The sequence below is a fragment of the Scomber japonicus genome, chromosome 3 (assembly GCF_027409825.1).
Source record: "Scomber japonicus isolate fScoJap1 chromosome 3, fScoJap1.pri, whole genome shotgun sequence".
Taxonomy (NCBI): domain Eukaryota; kingdom Metazoa; phylum Chordata; class Actinopteri; order Scombriformes; family Scombridae; genus Scomber; species Scomber japonicus.
In genome coordinates, this window is record NC_070580.1 from 15857785 (window position 1) to 15885528 (window position 27744).

The 27744-nt window shown below is 43.4% G+C and overlaps 1 protein-coding gene across 4 annotated transcripts in view; it reads left to right on the forward strand.

Moving 5' to 3' along the window:
* Positions 1–27744, forward strand: part of srgap2 (SLIT-ROBO Rho GTPase activating protein 2) — a 51933-nt gene that overhangs the window by 15529 nt on the left and 8660 nt on the right. For 3 of the 4 annotated variants that reach the window (XM_053316738.1, XM_053316737.1, XM_053316739.1), the window contains 14 exons: positions 12259–12451; positions 17574–17736; positions 20614–20676; positions 21487–21702; positions 22082–22210; positions 24372–24593; positions 24684–24785; positions 24952–25149; positions 25291–25375; positions 26031–26058; positions 26365–26395; positions 27106–27166; positions 27390–27467; positions 27573–27707. In XM_053316738.1, the coding sequence (XP_053172713.1) occupies positions 12259–12451; positions 17574–17736; positions 20614–20676; positions 21487–21702; positions 22082–22210; positions 24372–24593; positions 24684–24785; positions 24952–25149; positions 25291–25375; positions 26031–26058; positions 26365–26395; positions 27106–27166; positions 27390–27467; positions 27573–27707 (1704 nt within the window). Of the gene's footprint in view, positions 1–11220; positions 11383–12258; positions 12452–17573; positions 17737–20613; positions 20677–21486; positions 21703–22081; positions 22211–24371; positions 24594–24683; positions 24786–24951; positions 25150–25290; positions 25376–26030; positions 26059–26364; positions 26396–27105; positions 27167–27389; positions 27468–27572; positions 27708–27744 lie in introns of those variants that run through there. The other variant, XM_053316740.1, reaches the window with a different exon arrangement.

A 27744-nucleotide genomic window follows, 5' to 3' on the forward strand; every position in this document is an offset into this window, starting at 1 on the left:
CCCCCTCCCCCAGTCTACTCATTCCTGCCCACTGTCTCTCTCCGCTTTCTGTCATGTTTCCATTACTGGAGCTGAGAACCTGTCAAACCTCTCACTTTTTCCTCCTGTTTTCTCCCCTTATTGTACTACTTCAGATTTTGTTTTCATATATATGGGATTTCTCTCCTGGTATGTCCACTCCCTTTCTTCTCTCTCCGCTGTCCCTTTCTTTTAAAACCTCTTTGAGGCAGTTTTGAGGGGCTGGAGAGGAGGCCGTGGAGGGGAGCTGGGAGGAAAGGGTGTGGCCGCCCACACTGCAGCACTCTATTGTTTTGCACTGATTCCGACACGTCCACTCTTTGACACACACACAAACTCACAAACACAAAATAGGACACACGCTGCGAGGAGTCATTGACCCTCTGTTCTACTCTCCGCTCATTGGAGAAGCGTATTCTCTTGGTATCAGGGCTGTCCATTAACTGACTACAGATAGCTTTGTTTCCTATCATGTGTCCGAGACTCACCAGACGCCAGGCTCCCATGGTGTCAAAGGGCAGAAATATTGTGAGTAGAAGATTTGAACAGTAGGACTTAACCGCAGGGCCTGCCATGGGGCTGTCAGGAGGAGGACGTCAGACTTTTTAATCCGATAGTCTGATGCTGCCTGAAGTAGATGTTTCTCATCCCTGACCCTCCTCCTCAGGGAAATCAAAGCTCAGGGTTAGTTAGAAAGCAGCTACTCTCTATTCATCATCTTGATCATACGCATTTCAACAAATGCTTGCTTGCTTGTCACTGCGGATTTAAGACAGGCCTTCTGAATTAACTGTGTCTACTTAATCATTTAGACTATGTTCAGACTGACAATGGCACTGCCTCAAATAAACACAGGGGTCTGCGTGGCCGTGAGCATGTTGTTGCAGGTACAGGTGAGAAGGTGAAATATGAACCAGGAAATCCTGTTCTAATAATGCACCAGAGTTTTAAGGCTTATTAAAAGCCAGACTTGCCAAGCAGGCTTTACTGCTTTTGAGGCAAGATTTTTAAGTGCTAGAAATGTTTCACAGCAGCATTAATTTTCTTCTGTCACTTTGCAGAAGAGGTAAATGGAAGAATTGGCACAATACTACAGTGTATTTTAACTTGCCAGCATGGTGCATTACTGAATGACGTACTAGACTGCGACAAAAGTTGGGCCAGCATCATCAACATTTGATGACCTTGCATTTCTTTGATGGAGCCGTCTGCGGCAGGGCCCCATAGCGCCAACATAGTGGCCTCACTGAGTGTGAAACATTACCGGTACTACTGGTTAATCTAGCACTCATTTGGCATGTTAGTAGAGTCTGTCATAATATCAGACTGCAGCCAGGAGCATCGTCTATAGTTCATCTTTAGCTGAGTGTGGCAATCATCAGACTGTGAAGATTCCTGTTATGACCCATGAGATGGTGATATTTGAGCTGTAGGGACAATCATGTGTGTGGTATGTAACGCTTGCTGAGTAGGCTGTTATGTGTGAGAAAGCAAAACAATGGTGTGTATGTGTTTGTGTGTTTGACAAGCACAAAGGCTGTGTTTATTGTGTGCCAGGGTGTCCTCAGGCTGACCTCAGGTGAGCGTTCCTCATCCTGCAATGCTTCACAAACACATACTCTGAGAACTCTGGGAGAATTCATTTATTTTGACCAATTCCCATCTCTGATGAGAGTGTTGTTCTAGTTTTAACTTTCCAAGTCCTGGAAGGATTTGCTCAAGGCTTACTTGAGTGTTCTGCATTGCGGAAAACATGCAGCCTGTAACACTAAACTATACAAGGACACAGAGTTATTTGGGCAGTGAGCTCTAACTGACCCTGTTCCGCCCTGCTGCAAAGAGATTCATTTAGTCTGATATATCCCACTAAGTGAAACCCACTAAGTGAATATATATTAAATTACACACCTGCTTTACAGAAAGCTCTGGCGGTTTAGGTAATACTCTGTATCAGTTTCTAACTTCCTAATTCACACATTTGTGCAGAGAAATGCTCATATTAAAGCAGCTGAAAGTTGCTATCAGAAAGCAAAAACTCAAGCCAATCCTCATGTCTGGTTTTGTACTTTTTACCAACATTTTACTGGCTTCATGCTGTCACAGAATACCGAGCTGTAAAGAAGTGCAAAAAAGTGTAACAATATCTCGTTTTTTTTACCCTACAGGCCAGCTTTTCTTTTATTTGAGTGATGTCAGGCTACTCAGCAAAGAGGTAATCTCAGATACAACCTCATGAAGTTTAATAGTGTGTGCCTGTGCTGCAGCTCATCCTGTTAGAGGAATTAGAAAAAACTGCTTCACTCAGCCTGCTGTTTAACCCAATTTAAAACAACAGTTTTTTGGTCATTGTATTCACTTTGGTATTTATAATATATATTATGCAGTAATGTATTGTTCGATTAAAAAAAAAAAAAAAAAAAAAAAAAAAGTTAATGTAAATAATAATGAGTTTGAAGTAAGTTTGTCCAACTACACATACACACACTGAGTGTAATCTGTTTTACTGTTACTGTTATTAAGCCTGCTGAAATGAATGAGCTGTCTTATGCAAGCTAATTTTCCTTCTTTGGCTACTATGACTTGAATTCATTAAAGGTCTAAGCTCTAATGAAAAAAGTCAGAATAGAAAGTTGGCTTTAACCTACAAGTGTGTTGAATTGAGCAGTGACCTGAGTTTTCTTTCCTGCTTACTTTTACACCAAACATACATGTTTATCTCATCAAACCTGCTGACCGATAATATCCCTGGGTCACTAGATGCAGGCAGATAAGACAGAGTGTAACTACTGTATATTACTTACTGTTATATACAGCTACACCTATTACACTTCCTCTAGTAATTCCTTTTGTCTGAAGATTACTTAAATCACATTATATCCAGTTAAATGTGATCATCACAGCTTCAGACCCCTCTCAGTATAGTAAAAATGAAGGACCCAGTGTTGGTATTTCAAGGTGAATAAGAAAAAGCAACTTAAACAGCTCTACAGTATTAAATTAACCATAAACTAAAGCAGTAGAAGTGTCTTTATCTGCTGCCTGTAAAAAGTCTCTCTTGTAAGCCTTTATTGCTGATTGGATAATGAAACCCACTTGATGCTGCCTGCATCTCATTATGCCCTCACATGACAACAATAACATCATCTAAAATTAATTGTACCTTTTTATTTATTATCTCTTAGTGTTTGTAAATGTGATGAACTATGCGCAAAGAAATTCAATTCATGTAATAGTCTAATTTGGAAGTGAAAGTGTGAGTAAGCTGGTTAACATTTTTTAGGAAAGTTTCATCCAGGACTTCTGGTAGCATGAAAGAGATATTATAGTCAGGCCTTCTAGTCAGTGACAGAAGTTTTAGAGATCATAACATGATCTGAATCAGCCAGCGAATGACTTTTTGCCTGGTGTGAAAGGTTCCATCAGAGAGAAGACAATGTAACAGCAAGAAAAACATCATCTTTTTTTGCTCCTCATGTTGGTTCACCTCAAGAGAGTGTGGTTGTAGTGTTGTAGTCAAAAAGGAACTAAATGTAAAAACAGTGCAAGAGTAGAGCAGTAGCAGCACTGTTAGGTTGATGCAGAGATAGAGGGAGAGAGAGAGAGAGAAAAAGTGGGGCAAAAAGAGTCTTTTCTCAGCCGTGCAGTTTCTGTTGCAGGGGTTTGTTGTGCTGAAGTGTTGCCTTGTCCTCCTCCCTGGGAGCCACTTCATGCAGCTTGGCCCACTTTCTTTCTCTTTTTCAACCCCCCATTGTCTCTGCAGCACTCAGACAGATGCCTGGATGGGTATGTGAACGGGTGGGATTGCTAGTGAGGAAGAATTTAACTGTCAGGCTTAATGTGATCTTCACTGTGGAGAAGGTAAATGAGTAAACTGCATAGTAACGCTGAAAACATGCTTACGGTTCCAGAAGCTCTGCAGTGAATCGCAATGCTAAATTTTCCATGTGGTGGGGGGTAGGTAGGGTGCGGCTGGGATCTTGTATGGTCACTTTAGCTCATGTACCCAGGATTGGCATATCTCTGAGGGTTGTTGTGAGACACTGTTGCCTGGTTGAAATGGTGGCCATATTTCATTGGCCAGCCTGTCACTGCTGGCAACCCAGGCTCTCTGAGCTGTGCCTGTGCAGGAGTCATTACACAGAAAAGCCATTTCTCCATGGTGTGCAAACATGTGTGCACACATGCACACATGAGCAGGCGTGAGAATGAGTTATACCTCTGGAGCAGCAGGTTGGAGTGGACGGAGGCATTGCAGTTGCTGCATTGGCTGATCATGATTCAGCTCTTTCTACTCTCAGTGGAGAAGGAATGAGAGCCATAAACTGTATCTGTAGACTGTTACTCTAATTATGTCCTACAGCTTTTGTCTCCAGCATAACCTTAGTCCCTGTACAACTTGTGCTTTATTTTTTTTTACAGGTCAGTTTTTTATTCTAGGTGTGTTGTTTTTTTTGTGTGTGTCACAAAAATGTCCTAAAATGTTTTGAATGTACAGTGATGTGAAACACAGAAAAGATGCAACCCGTGAATTTTGCTTAATAAGTGAGTTAACCAAATAATCACTTCAAAATTGTTTGTCAGGTTTCTGTCCGGTTTCTCTTTTAATCTTCAACAAAAACGAGTGATGGCAGCAGATGTTGTTAAATGAGTTCCTGCGAGATGATAGGACATACAGTTTGTCATTACAGGATACAGAACACACAGATACACACTTTTGCACACACACTGACTATATTAAAGTCAGATACATCTGCATGCTTGGCACTCCTTTCACTGCGTCACTATATCTTGTGCAGATGCCCCATAAAAGTGTCTCCTCAGTCCTCTCCTCTTATGTCTGGGATGAAGGTTGCAGCTGATGACAGCGACAACATGACCTCGAGGTGGATGCAGTGATAGTATCTCATGTTATCGACTGCTGTTCTGGGTCTCATCCTTTGTCTGATGGAGCATATTCCCCTGCTCTTTCCCCCCAGACTCGCTGCCTTCCACTGGCACTCAGATAAGGATCGGCAGCCATCAGCAGATACAGCCTTTAACTTGCGCTGCTGCTGCCCCCCGCCCCCCTCCCACCCCCCCAACTCTCACTATACCCTCTATCTCCATCTCTACCTTTTTTCCCCGGCCATTTTCGACGTGCCACTGATGTCTCTTGGAATGCAATGATAAGACTTTGCTGCAACTCAGTTGTCACGTACACATGCATCTTTCTCCCACTGGGGGTGATGTGTGTGTGTGTGGGTGTGGGTGTGTGTGTGTAGTTTTCTGTGTGACGCAAGCTGTCCTGCAATAACATTAGATGATAGAGGGAGGCTATTACACACTTTGTTAGGCTTCAGATTGCTGACGCTTCCCTTGGGGAGGGGGCTTTAAATGCATGCACACATAGCCCTCAAGTTCCCCATGAATCATAGGTGCTGACCAATCCAATTCTGACATACACTGTATTTCATTCGCTAGAATTATGACAGACGTTAGTAAAGATGTGAATGACACTTTACCCACCAGATGATTTGTCTGCACATGAAAGAGGTCCACATCCATCCATCGCTATTTAAAAGTAGTCCCATGTCTTGGATGATGCTCGTAATGCTTGATGCTTAGAGAGTGCGCTGTCCAACACTGTTGAGGTTGGCTTAATTTATTACACACACTGTCTGTCAGACAGACAGACACACGCTCAGTGGGCTCCTTCCCATGCTTGTGTTGTGGATTAGTCAAATCCCCTGACTGCCTGCTAAGCTGATTAAGGGGGGTGTTATGCACTGGCCATTTGGAAACACTGGAAAGAGTGCATACACACACATATACACACAGTGGGACAGCTCAGCTTAATATTGTCTCTCCTGCTGGTCCAGGATGGTATAATATCTGTGCACGTTTCTGTCTGTTACCTTCTCAGACAGATGGTGTAGATCACTACATGGTCGTGGTATGCATCCGCACTGCAAACTGTGTGTGTCTGTGTGTGTGTCTGTGTGTCAGAGAGAGAGAGAGAGAGAGAGATGAAGCCTGCTGGAACAGACTGAAGCCCAGATGGCTGTGTCCGGCAGAGAAAGGAAATAGAGGTGACACCAGGTGGATGGTACCCTTGAGGATGCGACACACACACACACACACACACACACACACACACACACACACACACACACACACACACACACACACACACACACACAGCCCAGAAGCTTGCAAATTGGGAGGGGCTGTTTCAAATCATGCTGATGAATAGTAACATAACGTATGATCTCAATTTGTGCAGAGACATTAGTAGACTAATTGATTAGTTATTACACTGAATAACAGTTTTGATTATTGATTAGTCTTTTAGGTCATTTATGAAGAAAAAACACACACTCTCTCTCACACCCTCTCAGAGCCTTTTCCTAGACTGGGTTAGTGGAGCAGACAAAAGCTGTAAATGGGTAAGGAGCTAGTTAACTTTTGATAAGCAGCCTTTTTAATTATGCATAGGGCGCCCGACCCCACCCCCAACCCTGCAACCCCTCTGCCACCATAAGAGAGGAATCAGAGCATGAGATGTATTGTGTGTTGTATTCACTCTCATGTGTACATCGCTTTGGATAAAAGCGTCTGTTAAAGTTGTTACAATTTCATTTGGCATTTTGATGGCTGGAGAGAGCTGCTGGTGTCAGGAGGCAGTAAGAGATGATGATTTGTTAGAAGAGTATACTCTGGCTGCGGGAATAGTTAAAACTACATCCGCTTCTATTGTTGTGGGTGTGTTCCACCAGTTGGTTGACATGGGAGACTGACCTCCTCCAGTAGCTCTTCAATTCCTGACCCCTGACCTGTGCTCCCAGCTCATCTAGTCCAAGGAACCATAACGAGAGCTCACATGGGTCTGAGTGTGAGCCACAGATGCAAACATGCACACTCTCATACACACACACACACACACACACACACACACACACACACACACACACACTCATACACAGGCCACATGCCATCATAACCTTCCTCTCCCTTTCCTGCAGATAAAGCACCTCTCTAGCTAGTTAAGGGTTAATGACTTCCTGATCTGGATGGAGAGGTGCAGAGTAGTAGGGAGGAATGTACCCCCACTGAGTACACCACCCCCACAATAACAACCCCCTCCCCTCTCAATCACCTTCTTTTCTCTCTCTCCTATCACCCAGCATCATTACTCTGTCTTCATATAGCTATCACAAAGGGTGCAACATTGACAAGAAATAGTGATTTTCTACATATAGTCTATACTTTGGGGGGAGGCGGACAAAGTTTATTAGTAGGCCACAATTCCGTCTTTTCAAATAGTTAGGGTTAGGGTTAGAAACATCTCTCATCTGATGTCTAATCTCATTTCCTGAAGCTCATATTGTGATCTTTTATGTCTGTTTTCACAAACCATTTTGCATTTCCTTGGACATCATTGGTTTAATTACTGCATGTGGAGTGTTTGTTTGTGTGTGTGCGTGTGTGTGTGAGAGAGAGAGAGACACACACACAAGTGGAAGCTGAAAAGCCAGAGGTTTGCTTCCTTGCCTGACTGAAAGCATCCCGCAGTACTCTGTTCTCCATTATTGCGTGGGGTCAAAAGTGAAACTTTTAAAGTATCAGAAAGACTCTCTAAAATAACTTTATGTCCTCCTTTACTTATTTATGCTCAGCCATAGCACAGAGGAGTCCTTATTTCTCTAAAAACCCTCTGCTCTCTGCTCCACTTTTTGCTCTCCTCTCCTCTCCTCTGCTACATAGAGCAGGTCTACCGTGGTTTGGCTTTAGCCGGGTTTTCCATGTCTAAAAGTCACTAAGGCTGTTAAGTTGCCGACTCAAGACGACACTGCTTTTCCTAAAGGTTTCAGGCTCTGGGTGAGAGAGGAAATGCCTATATAAGTTTTAGTGTGTGTCCGTGTGTGTGTTTGTTTTCAGAGGAAAGGTCCAGACCCAAGGAAAAGACATTGGCTGGAATCTTTCCATTCCAGCAATAGTTTTCCCTCCAACACTTACTGTACTGTAATTCTATCTCTTCCTTTACTCCCCTCCTCTCTCGCTCATACGTGTGTATGTATGTGTGTGTAAGTGTGTACATGTTGAAGCAGTGTTAGGCAGGCATGTCTGGAACTAATAGATTCCACCCTGCTGAAGAATCTTATTAGGAAATACTACCTGCAACCTGAGGCTTCAGACTACCGACCCATTCAACTGCCTGAAAATCACGTCTCTTAGCCCCACCACCCCACCATCCATCCCCACACACACACATACACACACACACACACACACTCCCTCTTCAACCTGCAAACCCCTGGCCCAGTTTCTCTCCTCTAGCCTCTCTCCCTCTCCCCTCTTTTCCTGCCTGGTTTCAAGTCTGGAGGGTTATATTTGTGAACTCCGCAGCTGCCTTTTTTTCTTCAGGCCCTTTCATTTGGAGATACAGACACATACACACACACATACTCAGAGGCCAACCCCCACCCGCCCCCCATCCTGCAGCACTCCGTCTTTACACACACACATGCTTCCTGTAGTTGTTTTAGTATGACCTTCCCCTCCCGTGTGCTCCCTGCTGGCAATGAACTGGTCCGACTGACTTCCTGTCTCTCTCTCCTCTCTTCCTGTGTGTACTGGGATGAATGGGCATATTATTCAGAGTGACGCAGTGCCCCCCCCCCCAACCCCCTTTACTCACTCTTTATGCTGCTCTCTGTTCTTTCTCCTTTTCTTTTTTGCTTCTTTCATTCTTCTGAGGACAATAGTATGAGCTCACAGTGGTACAACTCAAAACCATTACCACCCTCTTCTGCTCCCCTCCCTCTTCTCTGCCGCTCTGTACTGCAGTATCAGTCCCTCGAGCAACAAAGACCAGGCCTTACTGCATAAACACTTCATGTGCGCGTGCTCAGACACACACACACACACACACACACACACACACACACACACACACACACACACACACACACACACACACACACAAACGGAGCAAGAAGAATGGGTAATATTCCACCTCACCACTAGCTAGATCTCCTGGTTGGATGTCTTGGATTTCACAGGATTAGTTAACTGGTGAGTGTATGTGTGTGTTCTTGTTTTCCTGCTGCTTTCACTGATTACCTGGCACAGGTTGCGGGCACTCACCACAGTGCTGAGAGAGGCTTGGTTTTAAAGGATAATCCTGTTTCGGTTTTTTTTTTAACACATTGGGTGTTAATTTGTAGCTATAGCCATCATGTCAGTCAATTGAGATAACAATGTACAGACACATGAGTTGTTAGACAGTCAGTCACAACCAAGTTTACCCAGACAGTTAAACCATTCAATTAATATTCAAGAGGTAAAGAAAAAGACGTTTTAAAGGCTTATTATTACAGACAGGAATGAACTGTGAACGCAAGATCCATGTTGCAATAAACTGGAATTATCCTGTAAATGAACAGACTTGTCATCTAAAGTCTCTAGATTTGTTGTTCCTCTGTAGTATGTGCTCTCCTTCACCCATGTTATCGAGCCGCAAACACTCATCACGTCTACTTGTAAACAGTTGCAATGCTTGTGCATGCATATACGTGTGTGTGTGTGTGTCTCCACCATCAAGTCCAGTTATAGAAAGGGACAGATCTGGGGTGGGGGTTCCAGGACCGGCCTGGATAGCTGCCATCAAAACAGCTCAGAGTGACAGCTTGGACTCTCACAGTGTCACATTGCTGTAAGTGTGTGTGTGTGTGTGTGTGTGTGTGTGTGTGTGTGTGTGTGTGTGTGTGTGTGTGTGTGTGTGTGTGTGTGTGTGTGTGTGTGTGTGTGTGTGTGTGTGTGTGTGTGTGTGTGTGTGTGTGTGTGTGTGTGTGTGTGTGTGTGTGTGTGTGTGTGTGTGTGTGTGTCTAAAGCCGGTGCTGTGTTTCCTGCAAAAACTTCAGCTACAAAAGGTTGTTGCAGGAAGAACTTAAGTTTTGTATGTGACTGGTTGTATTGCCTTTTGGCAGTGTATTTTTTTCCTTTTCCAGTTACAATTCCTTGTCCATCCACCGGCTTGAATGCAATGAGGGGAGGGGGGAGAGGAGAGAGGAGAGGAGAGGGGAGGAGAGGAAAGGGAGAAGGAGAAGAGCATCAGTAAAGTAGAATCCCAGAGCCCGATTACAAGACCTGCTCTCATCTGCCTGGAAAAAGTGACTGGGCTGTCTGGAGGGGGGGTGGAGGCGTCACATTCCAGTTCACATCCCACTTCTCACTGGCTCACTGGATGATGACCATTACAGAGGGACGAATCCGAGATGAAGACCTGCATCGATCTTTTCTGACAGCATCTCTCCTCTTTCCTGTACCAAGCTATCAGCTAACACTCCTCTCCTGTTGGTGATAGTAATGAAAAGAAATCCCTCGAAAGAGATCCAGTTTAGCAGCCAGTATCAACAGTGTATGGTGTGGAGAGCTCAAGGTTAGCTTCGGTTGAGTCACACAGCCATATATTTTGTAAATGGAGCGTGCTGCCAGAATCACTCTTCATCCTAATGTGACTGTTAGAGGCCCGAAAGGGGTTTCAGGGCACAGCCTCGCTATTAGATTAATTTTACCCCCATTAAACCTGCTTTCTAAACATTGAGGTCACATGGGACTGCTGTCACCTTGTCTGCTCTGTGTATCCTCCACCCCTCAAGCCATTTCCGCACCGATCACCGCATGCTTTCTGTCACCTTCTTGGGAGCGCTTGTTTTCAGTGGTATTGTTTGTGCATGTGGTGTGTGCTGTTGTCTTGGGTTGGCTAATTACATGGCTGCCATCTTAAAGGTTTTTGTGTCGCAGCCTTGAGAGGCAGGACACTGACTCACTCCCCATTATTGACAACGCTGTGCAATGAGCAAATTACTTACAAACATGTACACTCACACACACACAGACCACAAGACAATAATACATGTTGTCAAAGCATATCCGCAACAGGTCATTAGCTCAGACACAGACTGTGTGTATGTATTTATTTGTTGCGTATGTGTGTGTTTGTGCCATAGTGTCGTAATGCCACAAGACTCCTCCTAGAATGACTGTGAGAAGGGACACTGGCGCTGGCTAGTGGCACAATGTTTAGGTCTGTGTTTATGACAGAGAGAGAGAGAGAGAAGTGGGAGACAAGGGGGAGGAGCGGGTGGTCACAGACACATTTAGATATCCCACTTCTCTTTGTGGTAATGAGAAACTGCACCCTCAGCTGTAAAACACAAAGGCAGCATCAACAGTCGCTGTCAGCTCGACAGACAACTGCCTCTCGGCCAGCCTGTGTGTGTGTTTTAATAAGTGTATGTGTGTGAAGGGAGTCTATACTCTGCACTGAAGCCGGGATGGAGGCCAAAACCATCCGCTTCTTCTACAGCCAGAATTGTAAAGGTAAGGCAGCTGTGGTACACAAGCTTAAAGTAGAGTCATTATGCAGCTGCACAGGTTAGAGATCAGGGAACTGTGTGTTTGTGTTGTTAACTCTTAATAGGATGTATGTGCGGTGTACTCAGCATTGGCGGGCAGCTATGAGAGCATAGCATTAATCTGTCAGCTGTCAGCACTGATCCAGCTTATCATCGTTATGTGTGTGTCCGTCCTTGGGTGTATACATGTGAATGTGTGCATGTGGACTCTTTGTGTGTTCTCATCTGTAACTGCAGTGGGCAGGACTCTCTAAAGGATTTTTTTGTAGCCAGTGATTGAATATGGTTAGTGAGTGTGTCTGCACTCTGAGTGCACTCTATTAATTTGAGGCCAGACTGGAGAGCAGCATGGAGGAGGGAAGGAGGCAAATGAAAAGTGATAAGCTCGGATAAATGACTGCCTCTGGAGATCTGTGTGTAGAAGAGGATATAGGATCGCACAAATACGTGCACACATGCAAAGAAATGTGGTTGATGTACTCACATGTTGGGAGGGAAATGAATTCCAGCCAATACTGCAGGCTGATGTGTCAGAGCTCTGCCAGGTGTTTTCACTGGAGCCCAGCTCTGTCCACATCAGCTGTAAAGAGGAAAGGGCTTAAGACGTTAATATCTTACACATTGTTGTGGCATGTGTCTTAATGAAAGCACTGCATCCTCAACTGTAATGTAGTAGTAGTTGTATGGATGTAGATAACATTTGTTTAGAGGAAAGAGGCTTTTGATTTTAGTGTGGGGACATGCTCTGTGGCTTCACTGTCGATTACACCTGGCTTATGGTTGCTATTATGAAGTTTAACTCATCTCTGTTTCTCTGTCTCTCTTCCTTCTACCCCGGCAGAGATCCGCGCCCAACTGGTGGAGCAGCTCAAGTGTCTGGACCAGCAGTGTGAACTGAGGGTGCAGCTGCTTCAGGACCTGCAGGACTTCTTCAGAAAGAAGGCAGAGATTGAGATGGACTACAGCCGCAACCTGGAAAAGCTGGCAGAGAGGTTCCTTACCAAGACACGCAGCACCAAGGACCATCTACTCAAGTATGGCATAAACACTTATAGTTCACTACCACACTTTACTGTAAGACAAAGACAACAAATATAATCCAGTAATATGGAAATATAAAAATACGCTTTCTTTATTTAGAGCCTTCTGGGGATTGGTAACTTCCTTCCTAAGAAAAGAGAAGTAGAGGCAGGCAAAGAAAATGAAACACAAGAATGGCTGAAAGTGGTAGTGAGGGAGGTCATGTCGGTGTGTTCCAGTCTGTAAAGTACTGACCTACATTTAAGTGTATCTCAATGACTTCTCATCTCATTTACTGCTTCCCAATTTGATGTTACGAAACAGCTCAATATGATTATATACTTTGTACATTTCATTAAGATGCTCATTTCTGTTGTCCTTGAGGTCATATGAGACTGTGTGTGTGTGTGGGTGTGTGTGTGTCTGCAAATTTAAATAGCCAGGTGGGGATTTTGTGCTCTAACTATTTTGCAGTGTCTTGCTGTGTGCTGTGTATAACCTTGCCCAAACAGGGATTCTCTCTTTCACCAAAGATGGCAGACTTTCCTCTCTTCCTGGTCTGTCTGTCTCTCTGTCTCTCTCTGTCTCTCTGTCTCTCTCTCTGTCTCTCTCTCTGTCTCTCTCTCTCTCTCTCTCTCTCTCTCTCTCTCTCTCTCTCTCTCTCTCTCTCTCTCTCTCTCTCTCTCTCTCTCTCTCTCTCTCCCTTCCTTGGAGGTACATACAGTGCATCCAAATACGCAGTGAAGCTCATCAGCTTTAGCAGCATGGTGTGCTCTTGTATTATTTATCTGGCAGTTTTTGTTGAGTGAGAGAGGTCTGTTTCCCTGCGGGGAAGAAAGATTCACTGAACTGCTAGCTAATCATAAACCACACACTCACAAATTCAATGGAGGCAGAGGGTGTTTTTTTATTTAGCAAATAATGCCCCCTGCTCGTCTGTCTTCCAACCTGTGACTTAAAAAAATGTCAGACCTGCCATCACTGAGGATGCTCCAGTCACTTCAAGCTGGGTGTCTTGCAGAGGAGCTTAGAGCAAGAAAACCGTGGCGTATCCTATGTGAAAGTCCACAACTGCTTGTCATGTCTACATGGCATTGAATTCGATACATTTTAAGGTTAATATAATTTTATGCATAGACCAGCAGTAGACATAAAAGGTTTAGTTACCAGCTCTACTATTAATCATTGAATGATATAATAGGTGTTTTTAGCCTGTCACTGCAGAGAAATCTAACTGATACAGTGGATCTTCCAGTATTACCAAAACTGGTGAAAAGGTCTGGACTTTTCTCTGTTTCTCATCTTCTCTCTCTGACTTCCTGTAAACCTTGACCCCCTCTACTGCCACCTTTGTTTCCCTTTTTGTCTGCCTTCCTCTTTTTGTCTCCTTACATTGTTTTCGTTCTCCTTTCTTTATGCATCATGTACTTTTCCAGAGATGTTCTCTAATTTCTCTGCTGGGGGCAAACCATCATGCACACTCAGACTCTAACACACACACTTACACACACGCACACACGCACACTTACATGCACTCACGCACTCACACACATACACACACAGACTAAAAGGGATCGATAAATCCTCTAAACGAAACCCCACTCCAGTCGAGAGGGCAAACCCCAAAACACACACCCCCTCCAGCTCAGATCAATGCTGAGACAGATGCAGTGTGTGTTTCCCTCTGTTGAATATTGGGGGACGGAAAGATAGCAGCAAATGAGGACACAATAAACAATATTGAACAGGTCAGCTGTTGCAGCTGCTACATTAGGTTTGTTCACAACATATACAGATATGGCAACAAGGAATAACAAGTGTTCATTTTCTCTTTTCCATTCGTTATTTTTCCTCTTCTTCCATGCTCTTTTTGCTTTTCTCTTCTTCCAACATCTGTGTATTTAACATTCTCCCTGCATCTGCTGCTGCTCAGTCCTGGTGCCACGTTGGAATTTCAGATATTTTCCAGTTATGTGTGTGTATTTTTTTGTGTGTCTGTATGTAGGTGTGTGTGTGTGTGTGTGCGCCTGTGGCTGTTTGTCCGCACAGCCAGGCGTTGATGCTGCTCCAAGCAATGTGGGGTGTGAGGGTTGTGTGTGTGTGTTGATCCCATGGAGACCCCTGGTATTCCTGCTATTTGGCAGACTACGTACAGCAGTGGTGGGGGGTTACTAGGTTTAACCGTATTGTGTGTGTCTGTGTGTATGTGTTTGAATGTGTATGTGTGTGCATGTGCCCTGAGGGCTGACAGGCTGATTGGTCACATGGAGAGGCCTCACAAGCTGCACACTGATTCAAAGCCCTTATGCTAAATATTAGGTCAGTTTCACTGTTAATAAGCTGAAACCCTTTATACAACTCATGGCTGCAGCTATGTATTATTTCAATGTGGGTTTTGGGTTCTGACTAACGATCACATGGTCATATGACCACACATGGCTTGAAAATTGCTGTTTTGCATCTGTTGTGGCTGTATTCATTTAAATCTCACCAACAGTTTTTCCTGTTCTTCCGCTTTGTCTGTTTACAATACTAATGGAGCTTGAAAGTACTGAGAAAAATAATACACAACCTTTTCTCCGTAAATAGTTCTAAGTTGGGGACACTCAACTGGGGATTCATTAAAAAAAATGCTGAATGACTCCACTTGTAGATTGCACACACACAAGCGTGGTTTAGTCACCTGCATCAACAATTGAAATGTGGCTGAACAGAGCTAGGACTCGAAATATACCTAAACTTTACTAAACTGTATTAGTACAACAAATTATAAGCAGTGAGTGACAATAATTGAATGCAGGGAGGTAGCATTTTCTGCAGTATGTATAATACAACATTTTCAGTCTGCTAGTACTAGCGTGACCAATTCTCATGAAAAGAAGTGTAGAAGAGTGAATGAATATTGAACCTGACAAGATTGATAATTCACAATCACAGAACTATGCCTTAGTGAATTCAGACAAACTATGCAGCTGTTGGATGTTTTATGTGAATGTGTGTGTTTAACATCTGGAGGCATGCATAATACACATTGTGGAAACAAACATCCACCGGGGGGAAATAATGTCCCCCCTTACTTAAAATGCTATACATTTGAACAAGGATTGAATTATAACAGGAACTGATGTAGAAGAATAGCATTGGAATTGGGGTTGATACAATTGAATCAGTATCTACCCTGAGTATAACTGCTTTAAAGGACAATACTGATGTTATTTTTTATATCTCTTGTATTTGTATATTTATTCGAAATTATTAAACCATTAATAAGTCATTATAGATATGACATAACAATATTTAACAGTGTTTTATTCAATAATTAACAGTAATTCAGTCTTTCACAGCTGGAAACAACAACATTTAAACTATATTACAAAATTACATTGAGTAAATATCACCTAATATGTGTTGCATTGTTGCAAATTATATTAATGTCACCCCAGCTCTAATTTTTTGTTTCTTCATGCATCGTGGTGTCAATCACATTATTAAAGTATTGTCCTGAGCGCTGTGTGACTCGCTTCAGTTATAGAAAAAGCGTGCAGTGCTGCTTTATTTAATGCTACGTGCCTGAATGTAAATGACCATGTAGCATTTTACCTCTGACGTCACTTGCAGCACCTGACCTTAAGGTCATGTGGCCTTTGGGGAGCCAATGACATTTCTGTGTTTACCTTGTGATCAGCAGAGGGTCATAGAATGTTAGGTGATCAGAGGTGGGCTGAGGGAAACATGTCACATGGAGACAGGGAAGCTGGTTGAGTAAATAGAGGAACTGCAGCCCTGTTTTGTTGAAGGAAAATGTTGTGCAACCAGTGAAGACAGACACACCGGAAAAGAAATGGACAGCATAGAGAAGTCAGAGTAAAGTGATACAAACACACGTGTGTCCACATGACTGTTTCCCATTTTCGAATGCAACATGAGTTTCAAGATCTCGCCATTTTAATATATATGTAGGAGGTTGATTTGCTTTTTGTTTTGTACTGTTTTTTCTCTTGACATCATTATCATTATTACACTGTGCTAGTCATTTGACCATCTGACCAGTGGCAGCCAGTACCAGCATATCACATCATTGTTTATGACTCATCTAATTAGATCCTTCTACACACACACACACACACACACACACACACACACACACACACACACCTCCCCTCACTATACCCTCTGTCAAAGACTCTCTCAGTCTGTCTGACCTTGTGTATGTTTGGGTCACTGCTTTACTTTTACTGACCCCATTAATGTTTGTGTGTGTGTGTGTGTGAGTGTGTGTGTGTGTGTGTGTGTGTGTGTGTGTGTGTGTGTGTGTGATGTAAATGCCTTGCGGCTCTTCGCTCTTTCTATCCAGTTAAAGCTGCTCTTAACGGCAGAAAGACCTTCTTTCATCCACTTACACTCACTCATAATCCATTTTACCCACTAGATCATCCATGGATCATCCATAACACATACTACACACACACACTCATACACACACACACACACACATATAAAACTGTGTACACACTCTCTGAAAGGGGTTGTGTTGTAATGTAACCAGAGCATTGACAGCCTTGCATTTGTGTAATGGCTTTATGGGCACTCCAAGCAAAGACAAAGAAACAGTATTGATGTATTAGACTGTTGGTAAAATCATTACAGTCTACTACAGTGTCTCTCTGCCTCCTTTTCTCTTACTCCTTTTCTGTGACAGCTGTGCTTGTTGGGGAGTCTAACCTCCTCCTGCTGGGTTTTGTACCCTGGCTGAATCCCCCTGTTTGGGTTGGCTCACTGTGTGTGTGTGTGTGTGTCTGTGTGTCTGTGTGTGTGTGTGTGTCTGTGTGTGTCTGTGTGTGTGTGTGTGTGTGTGGCTGTTTTGCACGTAAATCTGTCTGGGTATCCTCTCCCTTTCTGTTGATTACTCCAATGCTTTGTTTCATCTTTATGAAAGAAAAAAACAGCAAGTGAAGAGTGAGCTTGTCTCTACATTTAATACGCAGTAGGTCTGTGTGCGCATCTATCAACAGGATGAGAGGGGGAATTTGAAAGATGAAAGGGATTTAATGTTAGTCATTTATTTAAAATATGCTTGGGGGGTCCTTGAGTGCATTTTAAGACTCGCTCTATCTTTCTCTCCCTCCCTCTGTGCAGGAAGGAGCAGAGCATTTTATCTCCAGTGAACTGCTGGAACCTGTTGCTGCTTCAGGTGAAGAGGGAGAGCCGCGATCACGCCACTCTGTCCGACCTCTACCTCAATAACATCATTCCCCGCTTCGCACAGATCAGCGAGGACTCAGGACGCCTCTTCAAGAAGGTAAAGCCCACAGATGCAGCAGGGCTTCACTCTGTTCAGTTGTCGTAATGGATTTAATGATGATTTCAGTCTCTATTAAGATTGTGTGTAATCTGCAATGAGTGATCAGATATCATTTTTTGGTACTTCAAATATCCTTTTATAGATTTTATTTAATTGAATTCAGAGTGAGGAATTCATGAAGTTGCCTTTTTAAATGATAACATATTCTGGATAATAATATCATTGTTTGAGCACATGTTTTTTACATCAGTAACAGCCCAGTTTGCTAAAATCCATGTAATATTTCTGCCCTGTCCGTCCTTTTTTTCCACCATCTGTTGTCTCTCTCGGCTGATTTATTGAGTGACAGCAAGTCAGCTGAACCTCAGACCAGGAGAGTTCAGGCTGTTTGCTTTTCATACAGTAGCCTCAATCCTGTCTCCTCTGATCTCTGCCTCGCTAGTCTGAGGGAGAAGAGACGAGACAGGCTGATGGAGAGAAAGAGGGAATCTGAAGGAAGAACAGAAAGAGAAAATTAAACGGGATAGAGAGAGGGGGGCCTCGTGAGAGGACAAGAGAGGAAAGAGAGAGGGGATGAAGAGATTTCTCTATGGATCAGAGCTTACTGTGACCTTGTAGAACAAATACCAAGTCTGATTCCTCCCTGGGGAGACAGTTGTTCATCTCCAGGATGGACACATTAGACCAAATACACAAGCTGAGAGGGGGAGGGTATTCATCATTTTCTTCTTTTCTCCTGCAAGGTGACTGAAGATCATGCAGCTTCAGTCTGGATTCAAAGTTAGACTTGGGTTAGGGTCAAAATATTAAGGGTTAAGGGTTAAGTTTAAGGTAAGGATCAATGTTGATCTTGTGCTGAGAAGAGCTATGGACAGGGTTTAGGAATGTTGTCACTGGAAAGCCCTCACAAGTATAGGTAAGATCAGTCTGTGTGTGTTTGGAAGGCAAAGTGAAGCAGTCTGTGTAAGGAATGTCATGTCAGAGGCTGCTGATTTCCAACCTGATAGGTCGTCTTTGAACTACACTTACAGTCTGATCACAAGCAATGAGAACACAAATGTCTGCCCTCCTATCACTGTCCGACTGATACAGCAGTCCAAAAAAACCCACACTTTCTCTCTTTTTTCTTCTTTTCTCTGCTGGCTGGGTCATGGGTGTTTATTTCTATTTTTATCTCTGTCAGACACTGGTTGTACTTTGGCATGAGGATTGTCTCCATCATGTCTGGGTCATAAACATACTGCACACATACACAGAGAAGACCCTGATGGCTAATTACGCAGATAATTAGTTCATTTATAACATTTCCAGTCAGGGGCATGAATAGCTGAAATGCCAGTGGCCATGACACTCACAACTCATGGAGACAACCCATATTAGAGAAGTCAACACATTCATCTCAGACACTTCCATCCATTGTGGAAAGTAGTGCAGAATAACACTGTGGGTGTGTGTGAGACCTTGTAACTGTCAGGAAGAAAGCACTAATGAGTCAAACAGTATTAATCAGTACTCAGTCTCAACTCGGACAACAGACATCAAGGCTAATGAAGCGTGCTAGTTTTTTGTTACTGTGCAGTTTCACTGAGCCAGACAGATGACCAGAGGCAAGATGAGAAGTACAAAGGTCAGGATCTGTAGTTGATAGATAGGAAGGCTCAGCCATGGCTGATTGCTTTTTGATTGGCTGTAGTCTGGTTGGATGTCACATAATATGAGCCTCTTACAGCACTTTAAAGAGGGAAGGTGGGGCAACCTCACTTATCCTGTTACCTCTTTCATTCTTTCATTTGCTGCAGTATCCTAAATCTCTTCCCTGTCGCTTTGTTTCTCCACACACACACCTACCCCTCTGTTCCTGACCTCTCTGCTCTCTCTAATTCCACCAAATAGGTTAATCATCCCCCCAACCTCTCTGTGACAGTGCAAACTAGATCTTCTCCCTCCTTTATCCCTTTAAGTCTCCACCTTTACTGCATTAAACACCTTTCATCTTGCAGTCCTTCACTTTTTTTCTTTTCTTTTTTTTCTTTTTTTTACCTCTACACCTCCTGATACCCCACTAAACTCTGCCCAGTCCTCTTCTATGCCCTCTGCCAGAGAAAGACAGATGCTCAACATGCGTTGGCAAAATCTGGTTTTGCTTTCATTCTGCATTCCTTACTCATTTTTTTCAGTTGACTTTCTTCTTTTTTTTCCTCTCTCCCTTCTTTAATTTCCCCTTTCTTTTTCCTCTACTTTCTCTCATACCTGTCTGTTTTCAAGTTAAGTCAGCTTCATTTACTGTAGATACTGTAAAAATCACAAATATGTATATTTTTGTAGCTAGTTATTGCTTCTTATTTCATCATTATTTAGATCATGTTTGAATGGTGTCCTTTGAGTAGTTGGGTTGAGTCCCAACATATTTGTGCAAAAGCATGAGAGGAGCTGTGAATGTGTGTTTGTGTGTGTACAGTGGTGTATTGTGTGGACTCGACTGATCTTTGAGTTGCTTGGAGTCATCAGTCACCACTAATTTCCTGTAACTTCGTCACCTTGCCCTCTTCCATTGGCCCTTTAGTTCTTTTGCCTTCTCTGTCTTGCTCCCTTTGCTCCTTTCCATCATGCCGAGATCAGTATCTGTAGCTTCCTCCTTTTCCTCCACATCCATCAAGTCCAACACTACTGCCTCATTCATCTGGACTAGTGACTCCTCCACTCCTGTTCTGCTTGATAATCTAGTCTTGACTGATGAAGGCGCAGTTGGTTAACCATATGGCTGTGTGGGTATTGATGTTACTGGTTGTAGGTTAATGGTACTAATGGTATTAGCAACACTGAGCTAATGGCTGAAGGCCTTTATTCACATTAATCTAACTTTTGTCTCTCTAGAGCAAAGAGGTTGGTGTACAGCTGCAAGAGGACCTGATGAAAGTTCTTAATGAGCTTTATACGGTAAGACAAACCACTGCAATTACACTTCCACAATCTGTGAATCCATAATACTGTGTTCTGATTTTTTTCATCTTTATATAGCTCAAAATGAAAAACAAAAAAACAAATCTTGGACAGTCTGATTTGATTGCTGAGAGCTGAGATTTCAGACATCAGGTCTGCCTGTCTGTTGTTTTGGTCTTCTCACGCTGTCAGGGGCATCATAGCATTTGGTTACACATGTCCATGGTACTGCCAAATCAAACTGTATTTCACTGTCTGTGTGTGTGTGTGGGCAAAGTCTCTTACTCCAGTGCTGCTCTGAGGAGAATTGAACAGTATAGCCTCAGTGCAGCCATTGCCCATAAAAGCTGGTTTTATGCTGTAATTATAGTATATAGTAAGTGATAAAAATAGATCTGGTTTGAGTGACGCACACATGCTCACATGCATCCTTGCAGACAGACCAGTGTGTCTGACTGCAATATTTTGGGCAGAATAGCATAATGATAGCTCTGGTGGTGGTCACCGGAATAAGGCTGACACTGCACACATACATCTGTTTCATGTGTTTGACTCTTCATGTTAAACTCATAACCCCCATGTCCAAGCAAAGCAGTGTTGTACAGTAGAGGAGGCAGTTTGTGTGACTCATCCCCTGCAATATTTGGGAATGCCAAAAAAAAAAAAATCTGTCTGTGTACTGTGCTGCAGTACTTTTTTTCATGATGCTGTCTGATGTAGTCACACTTTTGATCTAGAGCCAGAACTGAAGGAAGAAATGAGACACACTGGCACATGTTCATGTTTTCCTTCAAATCTTGTTCCCAGGTGATGAAGACGTACCACATGTACAACACGGACAGCATCAATGCTGAGTCCAAGCTGAAGGATGCAGAGAAGCAGGAGGAGAAGCAGATGGGACGCTCCAGCCGACAAGATGACCGGCAGACGCCACGCTCCCCCGACACCCTGGCCAGCATCAAGAGCGACGAGAAACCCGTCCGACGCTCCAGTGTAAAAAAAATCGAGAAGATGAAGGAGAAGGTGAGCAGGGTCGGAGAATGTTAGGGAGAGAAGATGGAGGGCAACGAGCAGTCAGAGGGAGACTTTTTTCAGAGAGCTGCACCTGTTGTCATACTGAATTATGATGTGTGTGTGTGTCTCTGTCTCATGAATTATTTATGAGTGCATGGCTGGCTTATTGCTAACCTTGTCTACTACAGCTGGGGCCTGTCACAGCAACATGGTTCCCCACATCTTATTATCCACAATCAATACTGAGGTGTTTCACTCTAACACCTATTATCCCTTCCCTCCCCTTTCTCTACCTGTCATTACCCTTCTTATTTGCTTTTCTCCTGATATCTTTCCACTGCCCTTTTTACAATCTCTCTCTTTCTACTTTATCTCTCTCTCCGATCAGAGACAAGCCAAGTACACAGAGAACAAGCTGAAGGCCATCAAGGCAAGAAATGAGTACCTGCTTGCTCTTGAGGCCACCAACAGCTGTGTCTTCAAATATTACATCCACGACCTCGCTGACATCATTGATGTGAGTATAAATACATCCTGTTACACTGTGGTAGCATACATATGTGGACATCTTGTCTGTATGTGGGTAAATACAGTTGCTGTGTGAGTGTGTGTTCCTGTGTTGTACCCTGTGGTGGCCCCTTGGTCAGTCTCTTTACATTAGCTTCAGTGCTCTTAATGAAGGAAGCAGACTGGATATCCTCCCTTCATGTTTTCTTTGTCTCCTGTGATTAAAGTGATGTTGCAACCCTATAGATTGCCAGTGGCCAAAACATCTAAATAACATGGAGTTAATTCCCTGCTGGATAATAACACTTCACTGCCTGCTGATTGATGGACCAATCAACAGCAAGGTCCCCATTTTAACAATCTATAGCGCATGGCATGAAGTGCGTGGCGCAAGTGCCTTTGGGTCGTATCCAAATCCAATTTTGCTATTTTGACGGCAGAAGAATGGTCACTGCGCAGGCGCATGGTCTAAAAGGGATGGACTTAAGTCCCCTCATTAATCATAGGCATGTTTTTGGCGTAACACGCAGTAAACCAATCAGATTGTCATCTCCCATTCCCTTTAATATCAAGGAGCACTGTCACTTTGGTGGATTGCTATTATAACAGCGCATTTACCCAGCAATGTGTTTCAATAATATAACATGAGTTACTTTTTTGAAAAGAAAGTTGGCTGATGAGCTGCTAACCTCACATTTAATTCATATAAAGGAAGAATATGGAGATATAACCAAGCAGTCTGATGAGTGTAGAGGTGTGTGTGGTTATACTGCAGCAGCCTGGTGTCATCAGCTGATTTAATAAACAGTTAGTGGCTGTGCGTAATGGCACTGCGCTCTGTGCAGCATCTCAGAGGCTACAGACTTTCATAGGTTGTTAGGACTGTCCGCAGCGGCACTCTCCAAGGTGCTGACCCCCCCCCCCCCCAAAAGAAGAAAAAAATACAAACAGTGGAAGGCTCATTCTCATTTAATTTTTTTTTTTTTTTTTTACAATTAATTAAATCTGATGAATATTATGACTAACTAATATGACATGTATTTTTAATATATTGATGTACATCATAATACGAATTCACATTGTGGTCCTTTTATTTGTAATGTTTTGCATGTTTGTGTGCTGCTGCGTGTCCTTGTGCATAACAAGCACCGTGTCTGCGCCTATATACCCTCCTATCTAGGAGCATATTGGACTATTGATGATGCGCCCCTTAAATAACAGTGAAATATGTGCCAGTGACTTTAGAACTGTTTTTTTTTGGTCATTAGTGCAATCGCTTTCCTCTGTCTTAAGATAGTAACGCGTCGCAAATGCGCCTGACCACACCTCATTTTGAGACCAACACACCCATAAGTGCACAGACTGGTGCAAGTGCATTTGCTATTTAGACAACGTGGGCACAGGGCGAGAAAATGACAACTGCGCCGGGGGAAACTAACAAAGACACATGCACCAAGCCCGCCATCCGCTGTGCGCCAACCGCAAGATGGGGCCCCAAGTGTTCAATGTCACACTGATTGATAGCACTGACACACTGCTTCAGTAAACAGTGCTAGGTTTATGGTATTAACTACACACACTAGTTTATTGTTCTATTAACATTGTCTGTCGTAGTTTATTATAAAAGAAGGCATGAAGAAAAATAAAAGGATAAAGACGGCATTGACGTCTAATGAACTGAGATTCACATATTTAAAGTGTGCATATTTTGTCCTTTTGTACATCCATCTAACATGCACAATATCTCAGATAAAACAAACACGTCTTACCTCCATGTTGTAGTATTTATTTAAGTAAGTTAGTTTCAATCAGGATAGACTAAATGAAAGAAGAGCTTGAACAGTTGTTGAGCAAGGATTTTGTGTACAATTTGAAGAAATATGTAAGGATACTTTAGCAAATACACCCCATTATGATGTCATCATATGGGGGTAGTCATATCGTGTGCCATATAGGAATGTCCCCCCGATGGAGTCTAGACACCGGTGGTTGTGAAAGAGTGTGACCGAGACTGACTAAACTAATTATAGTAGCACTAAAATTGCAGGTTAGCACAAGGAGACAAAACATGAGAGGTATCACTCTGATATAATTTCTTTCCACTTAAATTTCTTTCACCAACAATGCTTACATACTGATGTGTTTATGTATGATTTTACATGTGTGTGCAGTGCTGTGACCTGGGCTACCATGCCAGCCTACATCGGGCTTTGCGAACCTACTTATCTGCAGAACAGAATGTAGAGACATCCAAACACACTGGTCTGGAGGCACTGGAAGGAGCAGCTGAGAGTCTGGAGCCCAACGGGGACAAACAGAAACTAATGGAGACCTACAACAATGTCTTCTGCCCCCCAGCTCGCTTTGACTTCCAGTCCCACATGGGAGACACGGTACAGTGCCATTATTTGTGTTTGTCAGCATGAGGGCAATTTTAAATGCTATTGTTTCAATATGTTCATGATGGTTCTATGTGTGTATAGATGGGAGTAGTGTGTGCACAAAAGCCACTGGAAAGTGAGCTACTCCAGAGGTGTCAGCAGCTGCTGTCCCGCCTCTCCACACTCAAGATTGAGAATGAAGAGGTGAGATATTTTTTCTTTTCATTTTTCCACTCATCTCCCACCAATTACATCTGTCATCTGTCTTCTTTGGTAATCATTTATCTTTATATTTCATTCTACCCATTCATTGGTCTGTTAAGCACAGCTATTTTGTAAATCTTATCTCATCTTCTCTACTGCCCATCAGGTGAAGAAAACCATGGAGGCCACTCTGTCCACCATCCAAGACATGGTGACAGTGGAGGACTACGACGTCTCAGAGTGCTTCCACCACAGCAACAGCATGGAGTCGGTCAAGTCCACTTTCAGCGAATCTTATCTCAGCAAGCCCAGCCTTGCCAAGCGACGGGCCAATCAGCAGGAGACGGAGCAGTTTTACTTCACAGTCAGTGCCAGTTATGGTCATGGATAAATATTTGATCTTAGCAGGAGCAATAGTGGTACCAAGGCAGATTGAACTGAGAGCTTACAGCAGTTATATATGAGCATAATGTGTGACTCTGGTGTCTGTCTTTGTGTGCTGCAGAAGCTGAAGGAGTTTCTGGAAGGCAGGAACCTGATCACCAAGCTGCAGGCCAAGCATGACCTCATCCAGAAGACCCTGGGAGAGAGTGAGTGGGACTGCAGGAGTGTCCTTCATACCTTTCAGACATCGTCCTTCTATCCTGTCTGTCTGTCTGTGTGTGTGCCTTCGTGTGCATTTGTGTGTTAGCTCCCCCCTCAGTTGTAGGAAGATGGATTCAGGAAATGTCTGATGCCTGGAGGTGAAAAACCAGTAGATCTGAAAGCTGAGTGGTGTAGAGGGACGCGCCAGGACCCACGCAGTGAAGCAGAATGAGTTTAATATATCTAATAATCACTAGCTATGTGTGTGTGTGGAGGGCTAGGTCACAGTGACAGTAACCATATGTGGATGCAGCTGTATGTTTAAGTGTGAGGGGGAGTGTTCCTCAGGGCTGAATGTGTCTGTATTTCCACATTTTTACAAGAAAACCTTTCCTTACATTGGTGTGTGCGTGTGCGTGCGTGTGCGTGCGTGTGCGTGCGTGTGCGTGCGTGTGCGTGCGTGAGCGTGAGCGTGCGCGTGCGCGTGTGCGCGCGTGTGTGCGCATGTCCTTTAAGAAGGGAGTTGTTTCTCTGTTTCTGTCCACCTGAAGTTGTCTTATCATGTGTCATGCTTGTACTATAACTGTCTATCTCTGTCTCTCTCTTTTTCGTCATGCCCTCTCTCTCCCCTCCCCCTATTCCTGTTTCTCCCTGCTTTAGGTCAGAAGACTGACTGTTGCCTTGCCAGGTAGGTGTGGTGAAGGAAGGAAATAAGGCTCACACACACACACACACACACACACACACACACACACACACACACACACACACACACACACACTCTTTTGTCACACATATACCATAGCAGTGTTTAAGGTTGATATCTTGGCAGCCAGGGGTATTATTTTCCCTTTCACTGTTTATAGATATTCTCAACACGTGTGCATATGTGTACAAATAGAGCCTTAGCAGAGTTGTGTGTATAAATAGACTTTCTCTGGAGACATAATGACAGAGTGCCGTTCCTTTCTTTCCCCTCTCTCTCTCTGTGTAGTGGCCGGAGAAACTCGACAGTACGGAAGCAGGTAATATCATAAGTGTGTGTGCATGCATGTGTGTGTGTTTGTTTCTGAGTGGCTATAAGATTCTCAGTCAGAGCCACTGTAGCTTTGTTTTTAACTCAAGCCACATGTTTTCACACAGTATCCTCCGCCCACAGGATGCATGGGAACCTATCACTTTGATTATTATCACTTTATTCAGATTGATATAATCAAATACACAAATAAGTACAGTCTGTTGATACATTCTCATGCAATATGAAACAACACATTCCTGACCAAAAGCAACTGCTCCATTTGGAAATCTCTTGTTTGTGGCCCCCCCTTGTGGGTGGTCGTGGCTATCAACTCTCACTTTGCAGAGAAATCAGTTGATTGTTCATTTAAAATCAGGCTGTTAATTTCAAATCAAAACCACAATGCGATTCAGATAGCAAACTGTACATTTGTTACCCAACATACATTTTATGGCCTCACCTCTGATTGATTTCTGGAAACCCCCAAACAAACAAAGAGAAAAAAGGGAAAAGAGCCGTTTCCTAGCAACAGCTGCACCGACCCTCACTCCCCCATGTCTAATACCCACTCTTCCTAAATGTGTGCACCGATGCATGTGCGTGTGCAGACGTATGTGTGACAATTTTTCTGACATGAAGTGCGCTGCGCTGTATTTCCACACTGCTCTTCCTGTCCATCTTGCTCTATTGGGAGTAATTCCTCTCCCCCTATTTTAGGAATCGGATGAGACCATTCCTCTGATGGTCGAGAGCTGCATCCGCTTCATCAGTCGCCATGGTGAGGAAATTCTTCAGTGAAGTGATAGGTTTAGCTGCAGCTTTTACTGTGCACTGATTGGTTACATTTTTGTATCATGTGTGATTGGTTCTGGATAAAATTGAATTAGGAATTTTACAAGAACTTCTTATCTTAAACTAACACAATGCTATCAAACTATATAATGCTGTGAAAGCTTAAGGGGTTTTCATTAAAAATACTTTGTGTGTTTATGTCTGTGTAGGACTGCAGCATGAGGGCATTTTCAGAGTATCAGGCTCTCAGGTGGAAGTCAATGACATCAAGAATGCTTTTGAGAGAGGTAGGAGTATAATCCAGCAGGAAACATGAATATTTTAAACAGAACGTCTAGTTCTTCAACCCCACACACCCTGTCCTCTCTCCCTGTCTTCTTGCCCGGATGTAGGTGAGGACCCGCTGGCTGGGGACCAGAATGACCACGACATGGACTCAATTGCTGGTGTCCTCAAGCTCTACTTTAGAGGACTGGACCACGCCCTTTTCCCTAAGGAAGTCTTCCATGACCTCATATCCTGTGTCTGTAAGTGTCACATCTTTTTGTGTCTCCATATGTTGTT